The sequence below is a fragment of the Molothrus ater genome, chromosome 5 (genome assembly GCF_012460135.2).
Source record: "Molothrus ater isolate BHLD 08-10-18 breed brown headed cowbird chromosome 5, BPBGC_Mater_1.1, whole genome shotgun sequence".
NCBI lineage: Eukaryota > Metazoa > Chordata > Aves > Passeriformes > Icteridae > Molothrus > Molothrus ater.
Genome location: NC_050482.2, coordinates 72,277,630 through 72,295,211, shown reverse-complemented (window position 1 = coordinate 72,295,211; position 17,582 = coordinate 72,277,630). Strand labels below are relative to the sequence as shown.

At 43.0% G+C, this 17,582-nt stretch overlaps 1 protein-coding gene across 1 annotated transcript in view; it reads right to left on the bottom strand.

Moving 5' to 3' along the window:
- SOX5 (SRY-box transcription factor 5) overlaps positions 1-17,582 on the bottom strand; it is a 279,255-nt gene that overhangs the window by 40,555 nt on the left and 221,118 nt on the right. Inside the window, 1 exon segment of the mRNA XM_036400499.2 lies at positions 14,038-14,184. Coding sequence (XP_036256392.1) covers positions 14,038-14,184 — 147 coding nt within the window.

Below are 17,582 nucleotides of genomic sequence, written 5' to 3'. Positions count from 1 at the left end.
TACTCTTTCTGTTCTCTGCTCTGCATATAGGGAACCACTAAATGAATAAATTACTCCCCAAGGGTGATTTACACACTGGGAGGATTGCTGCACAGCTTCCACCCTTGTTCATGGAGACAAGTGGTGCGGGAGCACAGCAAGGGAATCTGCTCTGTAGCACCTGGGACAGAGAGGACATCTCCCCCAGTGTTCTTCTGCAACAGCAGGGACTCTCAGGGAGGATATCCTGGGACTTCTTCCTCTCAGAGAGATCCCTAACATCCTCCCCTTTCCTTTTTCTCTACAGGAGTGGAGTTGCCAGGAAAGAAGTCAGACACCATAAATTGCTGCCCTGCAAAGCCCAAGCTCTGGTTTTGCCTGCTCTGCACACTGTCACACTGAAAAGCAGAGGGCTGCTGGCTGGTTTGTGTTTAGCAAAGCTGGATGCAGAATTCCCCAACAGATACAGGAAGGACAGAGAGCAGCATGCAGAGCGAGCTGTTCATGAGATGGCAGACTCCTTCCCTCCAGTCCACACCTTTGTGTGTGCGACACACAGAACTCACTCTACAGCACCTGTCCTGTCAGGCACAGAACACAGAGGCTGAAATAACAGAGAGAAACCACAAAACTCCAGGATCCCTTTAGTCCTGCTGCTACCCTGCCATGAAGAGTGGGATGTTTCAGCTGCAGGGCAGCCCAAAAGCAGCAGTGTTTAGGGAGAGAACTGCAGTACTGCTCTCCAAAGTCTGAGTCCAGGGATGTCCTGGGACAAAGGATGTCCTCATCTGCTCACACCTCTGCCCACAGAACCAGCTCTTTAAAGGTCTCCAGGGAACACTGCACTGGGACCTTGCCCTCTGGGGTCCCGTGGCTGCTTGGCCAAGAGAACACAGCAGGACATGCAGCCGAGCAGAATGAACAGCCTGCTACGTGTTTACTGAAAATGCATTTGTTTAGTTTCACAAATCTTCAGAGACAAATCCTCCAAAGCACACTTGCAGCTCCTGGCTGGCTTTGGACTGTCAAAATGCCCAAGCATCCTTGTGAACTCTGCTGGTAATCTCCACAGACAAATAGCACAATGTGTTTGAGGAAAGCAGCCAGTAGGAGATTTCCAGGCTCATTTTCCTTGAACATGAGTTTTCAGTCCCCACCAACCTCTAGGGAAACCAGATGAGTTATGGATGCTTATCCCAATGCAGACCCAAATTTCAGCATTTGTTTTCATCCACACAGAAGTAAATTACTTAGTCCTATCACCATTATTCTTCTAATTGGGCATTTGCTCTTCTGTTTGAGTGGAAACAGCAGAAGTGAGAGTTGCTCACCACCTTGCTGAGAGGACCCAGGAAGAGCATTTTTAGTACAGCACGAAAATAAACTGCAGGAACAAAGAGCTTTTAGCCTTTACTTGCACCTCATAGAGAAAAACCTCCTTCCCATCTGCATCTCTAAGTGAGTGAAAATTTAACTCAGCAGCCTCATATATAGAAAAGCCCCAGTGAAGCTGAGCAAACCTTGCCAGGCTGGTCCTGACATGAGAAGGGTCCATGTTGAGTAGGGATAAAACAGGAGCCAGGGCAGAAAGACTATTCACTTGGGATTCTCCTTGTCTGTGCTTCATGCCAAACCTGGGCCCTGCTGTTGGCTTTTTTTGCATCTATTGTTCAGCTGAATTTCTCACAGCACTGCTCCACCTGTTTATTTATAATGTTATTATAAATAATGTTATTTATTAATAACATTAATAATTATAATGATGTTATTATGTATATGGTTATTTATTCATGAAGTGCTCAGGTCAGAGGCTAAGCAGAGGAGTGATTTAGGCACAGATCAGCAGGGACTGATGCAGGCACTGCAAATCTGCAGGGGAAGATGACAACTGATTTTTCACAATTTTCACCATGAAAATCACTTCACATGCAGTAAAAATCATTAGAGAGGATCACAACATTGTGGGGCAAAGGAAGGGAAAGGATTCTTCCTCTGAAGACTGCTTCTCCCAAACTGTCCCCACTGAAATATATGGGACCAGTAAAGTGCAGGAGGGGAAAAAAAAAAAATCACTTCTCCAGTGTACCGTAGGAAATATTAATTAATTAGAGCTCGTAATTACTCTGACAGCTTTTTCCTTATTTTCCAGCTGGGAAGAATAAGGCACAAAGTGGCTGAATGATTTGCCTAATCTCACACAGTGAGTAAAAGCTGAGTCACAAGGAAGAGCAGAGCCACTCTTCCTCAGAGCAGCGTTTGGGAGTTCCTCTGATACTGCACTGAACCTTCTAAAATGTCCAGCTGCTTCAAAACGAGTTCCAAGGAAAGCAGACAGAGGTCAGACAGTTTGATCTGTGGTTATCTGTTCCTGAAATTGTGCTGGGTGGAAACCGTAGTGGTCAGTGCCCTGGTTAATTTTGGTTTTTTAAATCCTTTCTGCATAATTCTGAACGTGTGGAGTTGTGTCCCTATTGATGCCCTCTTCCACCCATAACAAGGCTGTTTAGAAATGGAAATAGACATTGGACTGGATTCTGTTGCTGCCTAAACTGAACCTGGAGCCACCACCTTGCAAGGAATAATCCCCATAAACATTAGGCAGAATGAGCAGCAATAAAAACAACAAACCTGCAAGGATGGGGGAAGACTTGGAAGGAAATAAAACAAGGACCTGCAAAGCCAAACAGCATTACAAACTGGTACATTTTAAATGAACAACAAGAAAACAGAAGCCACAGTGATCAAAGCCTCCCACCTCCTCTCTGTGGTGGATGACACCTTCGCTGGGAGCACACCACCACCTCTAACCCCACACCTGCAAAAGGAATTAATTTCAAAAAGAATACACACCAAAGAGAACCATATCAAAACAAATTAGCAACAGACCCCTCATCCTGCTGTGGTCGGGCAGGAGAGGCAGGGATGCTCACAGTTGCTAAGATTCAGGTGGAAAAAAGACAAAACAAAACCAGTCCTCCCCCACCCCTCAAAAAAAAAAACCAACCAAACAAAACAAACCCAAAAAAACCAAAACAAAAAAACCCCAGCTGTTGAAAACTTTAGAAGAAACAAGTCCAAAGACCTTGAAAGAAAAGAGATTTCAAACAGCTTGGACAACTGGCAGGGGGCTAAGAAATTCCTTTTCAAAAAACACCTGTGTTTTCTGTGACTTTGGATATCTCTATGCAGCCTAGGCAGATTTCTCACTAGGAGAGGCAGCAAGTACAGCCCCAGGAATATGCAGTGCAAGGATAATGTACACTGCATTTATGTACAGATACAACTGCTACAAAAATGGCAAAATCTGCTTTGCTACTGTAGCCATGACCTGCTTGACAATTTGGTTTTCCAGCTAATAGCTTGTCAAAGGAAAGCTATCAATACAAAGCTCCTCTGTCTTTAATGTTTGCATGCCATTGAAAACATCCCAGATCACTAAAATCAAAATGAATTTGCACTCGATCCTGCTGGATATCTTTATGTCTCACCTCCTTTTAGCAGCAAGATGAAATCTAACCAGCAGCTGCAGAAACTGGAGGGAGCTGAAGGTACTCTAGGGAATGCTGAAAGCCAACACAGAATTCAGTAAATACTGCACTCAGAGAAGGATTTGTTTAATTCTTGTACCCCATCCATGATCCCATATGTGGGGTCAACTACTTGAGAGAACATCTCCTGGGAATGGCTGGAATTGTTGCAGCCAGGCCTTTTTTCAATTGCTGATCCCTCAGGTCATCCCAAAGAGACTCAGGTACAGCTCCTGACTTTACAATAAACTTTCTCTGTGAATTTGAGTGAGCCACTCCTTACCTAACCTTCTGTGCACAGCCACTTACATCCCTGTGAAGTTACCATAAAATGGCACCAAATATAAATCCTAGTGTTCTGCACAAGAGCACATGGCTCAGAAGGCAAAGGGGCACCCCTTTGTCTCAACTCTCCCACAAAACTGGGGACAAGACAACCTTCCACCCATGAAAAGGGTTTATTCCATGCTGGGCAAACATCAGACTTGTCTGTGAAACTGCATGGCAACAGCAACATTTGCAGCCCTTTAAGTTTGGGAACTACTCTTGATGCTATATACTTAATTCTCTCTCTCTTCCTCTTCCTATCTATATCTATATCTATATCTATATCTATATCTATATCTATATCTATATCTATATATCTATCTATATCTATATCTATCTATATTATATCTATATCATCTACATCTCAATATCTATCTATATCTAATCATCTATATCTATATATATTGACCCTACCTGTGTTTATTGTATTTGCTGCTGAATGCAGAAGAGTGCTGAAGAAGTATTCAGCCCCCCTTGGTGCACAAGGCTTCAGATCCCGTTCCTGCTTCACACCAGCAGAAATGAAATCACCATCAGGACCAGAACTGGGGCCAAATTGCTGGCAGGCACAATGAACCACTAATTGCTGGATTCATTAGTAAGACTCATAGTTTGTCCCCATGAGATGCTGAATACTTTCAGCTCCTTTTAAAACCTTGCATCTTAGAAATTAAAATTAACAACAGCAAACTAGTATTTTTGTTACACTGTAGAAACTCAGCAGGAATTTGAAGTCAGATCACAGGAAAGCTAAAATTCCATTATGTCAAATTAGGCAGATTTTTATCTACCCCTTCCCTGTGATTTCTGGGGAACATGCATGCAACCACACACAATAGCTACTCCATGCTGCTCCTCAAGCCTAAACAATTGGTTAAAATAGTTTTTGTAATGCTGACAACTGCCTCACAAAATACCTTTAAAATCCCCCAGCACCACACTATTAAGACCAACCTATTCTTTTCAGGCATAAAACAAATGTCTATTTAAGAACACATCCAAATGCATTTCCATCACTCAGCCAGAGCACTTCTACCTCCCAGAAGCTGACACTGTCAGAGATGGAAAGGGAGACAGGCAGAGGGAAGGGACCTCCAGTGCACCTACTGGCTCCACTGAAGGCAGAGAATCCAGCTCTGGCTCATCTCCAGGAGGTTCAGCTGTGTCAAAGGTTACCCACGAGCCATTTCTTGATGATTCAGAGCTGATGTCTACAGATCTCCTTTTATTTTAATGATGACTTCAATGCAGATGTTGAGACATTCTTTGTCCACACAGAAGTGTATGAGAGGGAAGTTGACATCTTAAAAAAAGAATTCTAAGAGACTGATTTGCTTTTTCTGAACAGGGCCAGCTCTGGGCAGTTTTCATATCTTATCCAGAAGAAAAAGAAAAAAAAAAAAAAAAAGAAAAAAAAAAGCCCCCTTCACCCTTTTCTCCTATGCTAAAGCTGCAGTGTTTCTGTGACTTATTCTGGGCACAAATCCTAGAGCACTGACTCAATGTGTATGTCACCAGTTAATTACCATCAAGACAAGACACTGGGGCACTTGGAAAGCACAAGATAATTTTATCTCCTTTATACCAGTAATAACACATATTTACACAGCAGTATCTGCTCTGCCTGAGCCCAGAGGGGTTCACAAAGTGAGTCCCAAAGATGCCATCATGGGAATCCTTCCAGCCTGCACTGAACCATCCCCATTTGGGGTGAGGAGCATCAGCACAGGAAAGGCAGGAGCAGGACACACCACATTTGAGATTTCAGATGTCCCACTGCTGAGAGCTGTGCAAATGTGAGATTTTTAACCTCAGCATTATCTGTGTGTCAGTGTTCACAAGGTCTCTGTGTGTGCATGTGCTGAGTTTTCCTCACCCCAAACTTGGTCTGTGCCTTTACAGAAAATGTTGAAGGTACAGACTATCCACTCATTTATACAAATGAGATATAATTTATACAAATGAAAAGTAATAAACAAATAGAGATAAATTAATTAATTTCAAGGTTTTAATTGCAGACTCTATTTCCTGTGGATATCTGACACTAGGAGGAGAGTACCCAGAAAAGGAAAGAAGATCATTTCAGAGAAGACCAAGAGTATTGGATTTAAGCACAAAAAGGGGTCACTCTGATCTGCAAGCAAAGCAGAAAAAAGCCAAGAGTTTAGATTAGCAGAGCTCAAGATTGACTGAGGCAACCAACAAGCTCAATTCAAAATATATTAACTTACAGCTGTAACCTGGAGCCTATACAGCTCCTAGCATGGCTAAAGATAAAAATAATCAGTGACCTGAATGACTGCTCTCCCTGAGAGAGCCACCTTTGCAAAGAAGGACATTCACAAGGACCCACACAACAAAAATGCTCTCCAGCATTGCTACATACATATGTTTTCTCCTAATTGTACACTGAATTAAAGCTGCTTTACTTATGAAATACCTCAAACTTATGAAATACCTCAAAAATTAAAATACTTTTGCAACATCACGACTCTAAATTGAAAATCTCTCTCTGTGCTGCTCCCACCATAGACGTGGTTTTCCCCTCCAAGGTACTCAGAAATCTTTTATCAAACAACTTTTTCCTAATTTTTTTTTGTTTTGTTTTTTTTGTTTAACCAGTTCTGGCAATAGCTTATCTTTGCTTTACAAGCAGCAAGGAAAAATGTAGCAAACAGAAACTGAACTCATTCATTAGCACAAAACATACACATTGGAATCCACACTGACAGCATTAATGGATGAGGACACGTGAGCAAGAGTGAAGTTTTAAACCAGTTTTCATATGGTAGATCCTGTCTCAGCAGCTCGTCTGCCTCTGATGTTCTTTGGATACTCCCTGAATTTTCTCTTTGGATACTACTGAGACACTTTTCCTGGGAGATTCTACACTAGAAAGTCTAATTCTGCTGTGAGGTATTTATGTCTTAGCAGAATTGTCAAGATGAAATCTTCTATCATTTGAGACTCAAAATTAATCCCACTTTAATAAAAAGTAACTCACAGATTATTTTCTTAGCTGCTTTCTAAGCCTTTGAGATATATTTATACCAATCTCTAAGTTTCAGGCATGACAACATGAAGATTTTTGTTTAAATGAGATTCTTACATACTCACAAGACTTCAGCACCTTGGACCTTAAGGAAGCTCCATTATAAAACCAAAACATGTAGCCACACTGCTTTGAAAAATATGTGTACAATGCTTTCCACACAATATCTCTGAATCCCTCTTTTGCAACAGCTCATTTTACACTGAACAATTCAAACTGCCTTCTGTACAGCACATGTGTAGTTCTGAGAAACCTGAGTGAAAAGTTGCCAAGCACTTCATGTAAATCTAAAGTTAATACTAATCCAAAAGAAACTGTCTTGTTGAATTTGAGAAGAAAACTGATTTTTCCACTCTGCTGCTAAATTTTGCTTCTTTTCAGATATCCACAGCTACCAGGGATTAGAGATTAAAATGTTTCAGATTAAAATATTTTTAGAGCTCCCTTGTTAGGTGATTATCATTCAGGAATCCTTCCTGCACGACGCATTTCCCTGCTGCTTCCTTCGAGCTGCATTCTGTCAGAGCATGTCAGGAGGAGCTAATTTCAAATCCAGCATGCAGTGAGGATACAAACCCTTGTGCAGACAAAACAAGCAGTTTCTGTCAGACTGATCACACTGGGACTTCATTCCACCACCTCAGAAATTCCCTTCCTGTGTTGAAAAGGAGTTGTACATTTGATAAAAGGTGGCTCTGCTGCTGCCACTACACACAGCTGCCAACACAGCCTTTGTACTTTTCTTTTGGCTATTGGCACACACAGGGAAATGCTCAAACACTCGGTCTGGAGCTGCAAAAGGGAAGATTTAATTCCCTTTCGAGATTTAATTTCCCAGGACCTGAAGTACCTGGTTCCTCTCTGGAGTTATCTGGGAGAGTGAGAGTTCTCTGCTTGGTGCCAAGCTCCCCCTTTAATCCACGAGACAGGGACATTGCTGCACTGCCATCACCTGTGCTCCTGGATAAACACATCCCTGGATTCAGAGACTCTTAACAGCCCAGAGTATGAAAACCAAATCTCTGGAATAAAGGATGGCTAAAAAATCTCTGGAATAAAGGATGACCTCTAACAAGAATTTCACATTCTGAAGGAAACGATACATTAATCTGATATTGGCATAACTCCCTGGTTTGTTATCTGTATTTGACTTAGAGCTAATATTGGCTCCCCATCTTTTCAGGGCTGCTGCACTCAGCAGCCCACAGTGAAGAAGGAACTTCATGTATTTCTCCTCATGGCTGGTTCCCCTTCTTCAGCATAAAGACCTTCTGCTAAATATATTTTAACTCTCCCCACAGACCAAGGCCACCCAAAATGCAAGGAGTATCAGCAAAAACCACTGCAACCAGAAAAAAACAATTTTTTTCTCTGTTGCATTATGCAGCTCCAGATTGCACGCTCTCCTAAAGCCCTTTAATGCTATTTTTAGGACTTTGTGGACAACTGGCACCATCAGCTCAACAGCTCTCTCAGTAGCATTAAAACCCCTTGACTCTGTGACACTGTTTTCTTATTTGGGACCAATCCAGTCTCCTCTTGCTCTTTCCCATTTCTTAGTTCCAACTGACAGAAGAAGGGCAGTTCTGTCAGGAAAGCTTCTGAGAATTAATGCTCAGGTATTTCTGAGTAACCTGAATGGGGGTCACTGACACAAAACTGATCAGAGCTACTACCTGCTGCCCTCCCCACCAATTTTATTTATTTATACCAGGTTCAGAAAGCAAGAACAGCAAAAAACAGCAGAGAAAGGACATGGTGCCTGCTTTTTACCCCTTGCTCTACACCTCTGCTCTCCCTGACTGGTTTCTGAGGACCTCTCTCTCATGAATAAAGCAGTCTTGCTTGATACTTGTGTATCTCACTTCTGCTTTGCCATCAGAGATTTTGTAAGGTTTTTTCCCCTTTCTGTTGTATTTTCTTCTGAGTTTTCACTGTAAGGAATGCCAGCTGAGCCTGACAAGGGTTAATTGCCTGGCAGCTCTGCTGGTGAGGCCACGGGATCAGGGAAGAGGAGCTGTGGACAGCTCATCCTAGGAGCCCCTCCACATATCTAATTTATTTTTAGGAAAGTAAGGAGGGCTGTTAGGCAGCAGAATGCTGTGCAAGGCCCTGCTGCTGCCGTTTAGATGCTGCTATTAATATTGCTTGTATTGTTTGGAGCCCATTTGCTATTTTAGAAAAGCACCTTAAGAAGTTCCATTAATACTCATCATTTCCCTGTGCTCCAGCAAATGGTTTAAAAAGTCATTGTTTATATGCCTGCATGTCAGATACAGGCAGGAGAGCAAGGAAGAGGAAAACAACTTCAAAGATTCTGTCACCAGCTCCCCATTTTACTATTTAGGATCAAAAGCATGGGCAGCAAAGGAGAGAGGCTCCCAGGTAAAGAGATTATTAACTACAAGATGGGCAGGGAGCCTGAAGAAAAGAGCACAGCACAGACGAGCTTACAGCTCCCTGCTCATCACTGCCTCTGCACTGTAAACTTTCCCTTGATTATCTTACAGCTATTTCTGACCTGTTTGATGCTCTGGCAAGGGGATTGGGAAATGCAATCACTGGAAATGTTTTGGATGTACTGATGTATAATATTCTAGTGCTAATTGTTATTCCGGTGCTGAAAAGATTAATAGATTAATTTAGCAAGGATTTATTTTTTTAAATCAGTGGCATATGAAGAATTGTGTCCAGCCTGGAAACTCTCAAAAATAGAAGAGCTTGCAAATGCTGGAGATAAAAGTTGTGTAAATATAGCCCAGTGTTTTATCAGGGATGCTGTGTCTTGCATCACTTCAGTGAGAACTGCTGTCCTTCGTTCTAAAATACCTCAGTACTCTGCTGAAAATGAGGATGCCTGAATTTCCTGTTGCTTGGCATTCAGGCATTCAGCAGCTCTGAGCTCTCCAGCCACTGAACAGGACAAGGACTGCCATCAGTACACGGGGCCCAATTGTGCTGTGGGTTACTTCTAGACAGGTTCCTCTTCTCTGCTCTTCAGGGATAAGAATTTGTCCCCCTCCAACACAATCACCTGTACACAGGCATTTTATCAATTTACATTAGATGCTTTCCATTAGCGTGTTCAAAAATAGCAGCTCTGAGGGCACAAGGAGTCTGTATGTCCACTTTTCACCAGGCTCCTCCACACTCAGTCATGTGGCAAGTGAGTGATGCACATAATGGGGACTAATGTTTGCCCAAGATCTCTCCAGGATAAAATTCCACATTCTGCACCATCATATGAAAGGGAGAGATGAGAGGAAGGGAGACAAATGCACCCAACTTAACAGGGTTGCTTAGAGTGGCCATTGAAAATGAAGTTCAAGTCAACAATTTGCCTGGAGTAGAATCAGAAATATCATGGAGATGATACAGATTTTACTGTTTTAGGGCCTTTTTTCTTATTTCCTTCAGACAAGAAAATAAGGAAAAGGAATTTCCTTTTCTTTTTTTCCACTATATTTTCATAAAAAATATTTCCTACCAAAACTAGGTAGTCTCATCATCAGTTATGGCTGGGACAGGAAAATCCACAACCAGCTCCCCACAGAAGGAGTTCTTCTGGAGAGAACCAGAACCTTCTGGGCCACCTCCAGGCCCATCTGCACAAGCACCAGAACTTTCAAAGGCCATTGAATTGCTGCCCACAGGCGACACAAAGGAAATTCCATCCAAAGTGTTCACTTTGGTGATCAGATAATGTGATCAGATAATGTGAAACTAAAGCACCCTCTTCAGTTAAAGACTCAGATCGATATTTCTCTGAATATTGCAGCTGAGGAGAATCTGACTGTGTGTATCCAGCTGCTCAGTCCTGCTCCTGCCTTGTCTGAAACACATTTCCCTTCCTTGTCACAACTCCCAGGTGCTACTGCAGAGCATCACTGCCAGAATATATAGAATAGAACAAAAAATTGATTTGGACAATCTGTGTGCTCTTGTCATTGATGGAGACACAAGTGGGAGTAGGGTTAGGGCTGAGGCCACAGCAAGGTTAAAAGAAAAGTGCCCAGGAATTCTCTCCTGTCACATTTCACACTGAATTGCTGCTGTTTTACAGCAGATGCTACAGACAATACACTGTGCTCCACTAAACAGGGGGAATGTTTAGCTGCATTTACAAGCTGCACTGACACCTCACTCCAGAACTACTGCACTGGAAAGGGCCAAAATATTGCAGTGTGCAGGCACTAGATGCTGTATTTATCCATGCCACATAAAAAGCCAGACACAAAGGCAGGAATGAACAGGGCCCTGACCATTTACAGGTCGGGGTGAAGCTGCTGTGCTCAGGCAGGTATGAACACCTGATCTGCAGGCACTGAGAAGTGGAGCTGCTGTCCTTGTGCAGGATACAAAGCACCTGATCTGAGGGCACTGAGGGCTGGAGCTATCAGGTGGGAGCCCTGGTGGCATGGCACAGGTCACAGCTCAGACAAACACAGTGCCTATAACACTGCTCTATTTTATCTTGTGCTTGGCCCTGTACAAGCAAGAGGCTTGAAATGACCCCTGGGAGGGGCTGGGAAGTTGTTCTGCCTGGTCCTTACCTGCACCTCTGCCTGCCCTCCCCACCTGGGAGCAGGGCAGCACGGGGGCACCGGCACCATCACGGGCAGGCTTTGGAAATCCAGCCCAGCGTGGCAAAGCCCAGAGCTACCTGCCTTTCAGGGCACGAGGAGGAGGAGGCTGGGATGTGGATGGTGTGATCAGCACACCGGCTGTCTCTGAGCACTCCAGAAGAAGCTGTGCTGAAACCCATTTCCGCAAGACGCGCGCGCCTCTCCTTGGACGGCCTCCACAGCTCTGCTCCTTCCCTCAGCTCTGCTGGCAGGCTCTCCTCCTTGGAAGAGTGCACAGCCCCAGCTCGGGCTCCTCACCAAGGCTGCCAGAATGTGTGCAGCACGCAGAATGGCAGCCCCTCTCGTGGCTCCCCGAAAGGCAGAGCCTGGAGAGGGATGGGGCTCTCCAGGTCACAGCTGCTGCAAGGAGAGCAGGGCCAGCCTGTGCTCAAACACTGCTGGGGCCACTGATAAAAGCCCTGCCAGGACAGGAGTTGCCAAGGTCTTAGAGGAGTTTCAGGGATGTTTTCAAGTCTTACTAGATTTAAAGGATGATCCTTGGCAAACTCCCCCTGATGCTTCTCAGCATTTCTAGAGCCAACAGTTGTTCCATCTGCTGCTGAGGCTGACTTTGAAGAATCCTTGCAAAGAGCAGCACACTAACTTTAACACTACACGAGAGGAGAAAATGCCACAGCTTTTCAGAAGTGACCTAGATGTTTGCCAGTAGCTTGACACACTCTCAGGTGAGGCTGTCTCCTTGTCTCCAAACACTCGAGGGTATTACCAAAGCTGTGCCAGTGTAAACTGTGGGCTGAAAACAGAGATTCAGTAAACAGCATCTACTGAAAGCTATTCCAAGGCATTAACTATTCCTCTGATGTACAATAAGAGTGAGAAAGATCACCACAAACTAACTTCAGGAACCAAATAGCTTATGGGGATTTAAAAAAAATAAATAAAAAAAAGTCTATGAAACTCAAGACATATTCCCTGACGACAGTTAGAAAAAAATTACATATAAAAAATCAGCAAAGAAAATAAACTTTTGGAGCTGTTGAACACAAACAAGCTTTGAAAAAGCAAAGAAAGGTCCACACAGACACCAAGGAAGGTGTTTAGCTCCAACACATAAGCCTCAGTTTCTGCCATTGTGATGGATTTGTCAATGTGTTTTCTGAGCCAGGCCGCTGCACTATTGTGTAAGCCTTATTCTAATTGCTGTGGGCTCCAGAAAGGTTTCTTTACCGTTTAGTATGATAAATAACTGTGCTCCTAGGCTGGGTTCAGAGCTCAGAGCAGCACTGGCCCAGCAGCCCAGGCAGGTCAGGTGCCCTGAGTGCAGCTCCCACCTCGCTGCTGCTGAGGACAGACAGAGGGATGTGTCTGTCACACACCATTACCATTAGAACAGAGCCTTGTTCTTTTATCCCAGCTGAACTCCCGGCTCTCTCAGCAGGAATGCTAAGTGAAATCAATGTCTGGGATTTCCAGGCTGAGCTGGGAGGTCACAGCCACTCTATCATTTCTCAGCATTATCCCCTCTCCTTCCCTCGTGCTCTCTCCCAGCCTCCAACTGGCACACAGCAGATTGAAAACAGCATGCAGCACAGGACTTACTCTGCACAATTCTACAGCCTTTTGGAGCCCCCTTCCTTTCCTTCTGGCCCACTTTTTTAGCTTATTTTCGCCCCCTCCCCCCGCCTTTGAAAAATAAGTTCTGTTTGTCTCCTACGGAGCTGCAAGCTAAAGGCACTGGAACAACTAAAAATACAGAAAAGCAATAAAACAAAGGAGAGAACAGAACTGATCTCGACAGCTGCCAGTAAAAATGGTTATGCTCAATGTCACCAGCAGATATGGCAGGCCTTGGAATCCTGCAATTGCCACAAAATCCACACTGTGCCCCTCAGATCTCCTGAGACACTCTCCTGCTGCACAGGAGAAGCAAATTCAACCCTGAGACTTTAAGTGCAGGAGATCTACAAGCTGCCAGCCACACACATGACTCCCCCCCTTGTAAAATGCACAAACTGGGTAACCAAACACTTTTTAGAAAACCCAAAAATCTACAATCAAGTATTGCACAGCTTGGTGATTTCTTCCTCTAAGAGAAGAGGCCAAGCCAAGGAAAAGCCACAGGAAGTCAGAAACCCTGCAGTAAGGAGAGAGAAAAGAGACAACCTAGAGCTTGATTCATCAACACAGAAGCTCCTGATTTCAAGCCATGTCTCTCATTCCCTGAACATGTATCTCACTGGGCTGACAACGGTATTATTTATTTGTCTGGTTATTTTTAATCTGTGCTGCTTTACTGTTGGGGTACAAACAAGACACTGCTGTCAACTCAAGGAATCTCTCCTGGCGTGATGAAGGACATGGACAGCATGCTGGAGGGCACTAACAAAAAGGAAGGACACATTTTTTACCCAGCTCTTGCTGTCACCCACAGAGGACTGCTTTGTCCCTGTTCCTTAGCTGAATTCTTCCCAGATGTTTTCCCAGATGTTTCAACAATGTCCTCCCATTCCAGGGGGACACCCTGCCACAGCTCCTGCAGCCCAGAGGCCCAGGTTGGGTACAGTACCTTGCTCTTGGGAGGAGGGCTGGTTGTGCTCTTGTCTGTGTGGATGCTGGTGGGGGACACGGCAGCACCAAGGCTCCCCTGGGCAATGCCAGGGATCTTGCCTCCTGGAGACACCTGCATGGCAGCGAGCTGGGCAGCATACAACTGCTGGGAGACAGAAACAGAGAGGAGAAAACATGGGCTGGGGAGCAACACAGCACAGAAACCAGCAATAAATACATAAATAAATAAAGCATCTTCCCAAAACTTCTCCCACGGCAGAGAAAGGGTTTTCCCTCCAACGGGCATTTTTTATTTAGCAGTTGTGTGTCTGAAGACAAGTGTCGCAGGCATCTTTTATGAAAAATCCTTTCCTTAGGATTTTTCCTCCTGAGAAGCTGAGAGGCCTCAGGAACAAAATGTAACCAATGGTTATCTGCTGCTGTGGAATGCAACAGGTGCATCTGGGATTGGGCTCATGTGCTTGTTTCTAATTAATGGCCAATCACAGCCCAGCTGGCTCAGACACAGAGCTGAGCCACAAACCTTTGTTATCATTCTTTCCTATTCTATTCTTAGCCAGCCTTCTGACGAAATCCTTTCTTCTATTCTTTTAGTATAGTTTTAATGTAATATATATCATAAAATAATAAATCAGCCTTCTGAAACATGGAGTCCGATCCTCGTCTCTTCCCTCATCCTGAGACCCCTGTGCACACAGACATGAATTGTCATCCTCACTTTTGTGACTCATTCCTCCAGGGATGAAGAGAGGCATCACTGTGAGAAGTGTCCCAGCTCCCCTGTGTGCCCAGGGACTCAGGGCAGGCACAGAAGCTGATCCCCATTGCCTGAGCTGCTGGGCCATCCTTCCTTTCCTGAGACAGCCCAGGCACACCAGCACTCCCACCAGCAACTGCACCAAGCCCTGGGAAGCTGCTGGGTGTGATGGTTCTGGGCTTCCATTTCATGTTTCTTTATTTTGCTTGCTGTGTTTTCCCTGTTTTCCCCCAGGCTGTAAGGTGTCTGGGACAGGGAATGCCAAAATTGTATTTAGTAATTACTGCAGGAGTCCACTCTCAGTTGAGTTGTGGGGAACCACTAGAGTCAATATAAATATACACATATATTGATATGTGAATAAAATGCTGTCCATTAATTATTAGAAGCCCCAGTTAAATCTAAGAAACCTTAGATAGATGCAAAGATGAAATAAATACTGGGAAGGAATTTTTCCATGCAACAGCCTAGAAGAAAACCTTATTTTCAGGTGAAAAAATGGAATATATGAAATTTCAAATGTATGCTTTACTCTCACTTCAGGGATGGACATACCTGAAGAGAATGAAGCACACAGTATGGTGTGGAGTAACCTGCAAGGAGGGGTGAAACAAAATCTATAAAGCCTTCATTCATGCTTTTTAAAACCTTCTGTCCTCCTGTTATCAGATTCAGCATCTCACCTCAATTTGATTTATTTTGAGAATTAAAACCAAACATTCAATAAAATTTTATAAAAGGTCCCTTGTTAGAGTCCTCTCTTAAAAGTCTCTGTCTGCAACACAAACCAACTATTCTACAGAAAAAGCAGTATCAGGCCCAGCTCTCAAAGGAAAAATATGTGTTTATGAAATTGCAAGGGTCTGAAACCTATTTAACCAGGAAGATTGCTCCTATTACAAAAAATGGAAAGAAATACACAACATGCAGCACATTTCTTAAAGTCTTACTGTTTTTGAGCTTTTGCATTGTTGAACTTGTCTATTCATATTTAAAGTTTCAGGGCATCTCCAGCCTGTACCCAAGGAAAGGGCAGTGGTGACCAAGTGCTATGAAACAAGATGGCTAAATGACAATAATTTGTAATTCATTTATTGGACAAACTGAACTCCAACAAAAGAATATTTCTACCCCTGCTTCTCTAATGGCATCAGATTTTGGAACAATCAATAAATCTCTGCAGAAATATTAAACTATCACCTAAAATACATCTCAAAACATGCAATATTGCACATGGGCAGGGGAGACAAAACATAATCATTTTGTTATAAACAAACAATAGATGTTACTTTTTAATTGCTTTTTCAGAAGCCCCAGTTCTGCCTTCCCAAAGAAGCGTTATGTACTTTTTAAATTCAGAATATTACCCATTTATTATATATGACAAAAATAAACCTACTTAAAGCTGTGGTGCTTCACTGATTACAAGGGAATGCCTTGGCCACAATAAAGCAGTCAAGACCCTACAGATAAGAAGTCCTTACATCCTACACAGTCATGAAACCAAGACCTCAAAAAATGCAAGGAAAACAATGTTATTCTCTATCACACTGGTAATACACTGGGTTTGAGCCTCTTAATTTTTACTCTCTGTAGGGTATAAGGACTTTTTATCTATAGGACTTTTTATCTATAGGGCCTTGACTGCTTTATTGTGGCCAAGGCATTCCCTTGCAATCAGTGAAGCACTACACTTTGGGCAGGTTCATTTTTGCTATACATAATAAATAAGGGTAATATTCTGAATTTAAAAAGATATATAACGCTTCTTTGGGAAGGCTTTCAGAATTGGGCTTCTGAAAAAGCAATTAAAAAGTAACATCTATTGTTTGTTTACAACAAAATGATTATGTTTTGTCTCCCCTGCCCATGTGCAATATTGCATGTTTTGTTAATCTTTTCTCATTAACCTCTTGTGAAAATCTGCAAGGAAGCAAAATCATCAGAACAAAAGCACAATATGATGCACTTTAAAATAAGTAGGAGTTATTGTTAATTTTTTAATGCTGCCCCTCTATTTTTAAGGTATTAAACAAAAGAAACCCTTTCTCCCTTGGCCACCACCTAAACCATTTATAGTTCTCCCAATATATTGAGCAGAAATATTCAGCTGAACTCTGTGAATGGACCAAGAGCTCTTGGCTGGATGACTCTGCAGCACACCAACAGCAAAGCCCTGAGGTGAGGCCAGCTCTGGAAACTTTCCCCTTGGGCATTGTTGTTCCATGTTAACAATGCTCATTACTGCTCCGAGGCTACACTCAAAATGAATTCTTGTTCCATTAATACAGAAAAGGAGAATGAGATTTAATAGCAATTTTCAAAAGGGTTGAACAAAGTGCTAGCAATTACACAGGCAGGAACAGTTGATTCAAGCACCTATAGGCATTTGGATTACAGTATTATCTCTTATTAAAATATTTTTATTAGTGAACAGTGGAGATTAAGAGCTGTTCACAAAAAAAAACCACCACAGAGACAGACAGGTGGTAGGGGGAACTGAATCAGTGACTGCAATAAATTTGTTTCTGATAAAGTGTTTTTTCAGTGAAGATATCACTGTGATGAATTTACAAATCACAGCCCCCGAGTGTCTGAACTGTTGACTGATCCACCACTTCAATTTCTCAATTTCTTTGTCATTCCAAGACCCATCATTAAAAATATACACATGAATGGCCTTGCTCTTTGTTTTTTTTGTTGGTGTTTTTTTTTTATTTTGCATAATCAGGGGTGGGAGGAGGGAATGGTATAAAATGAAACTCACTCGGAATACATGAATTTCA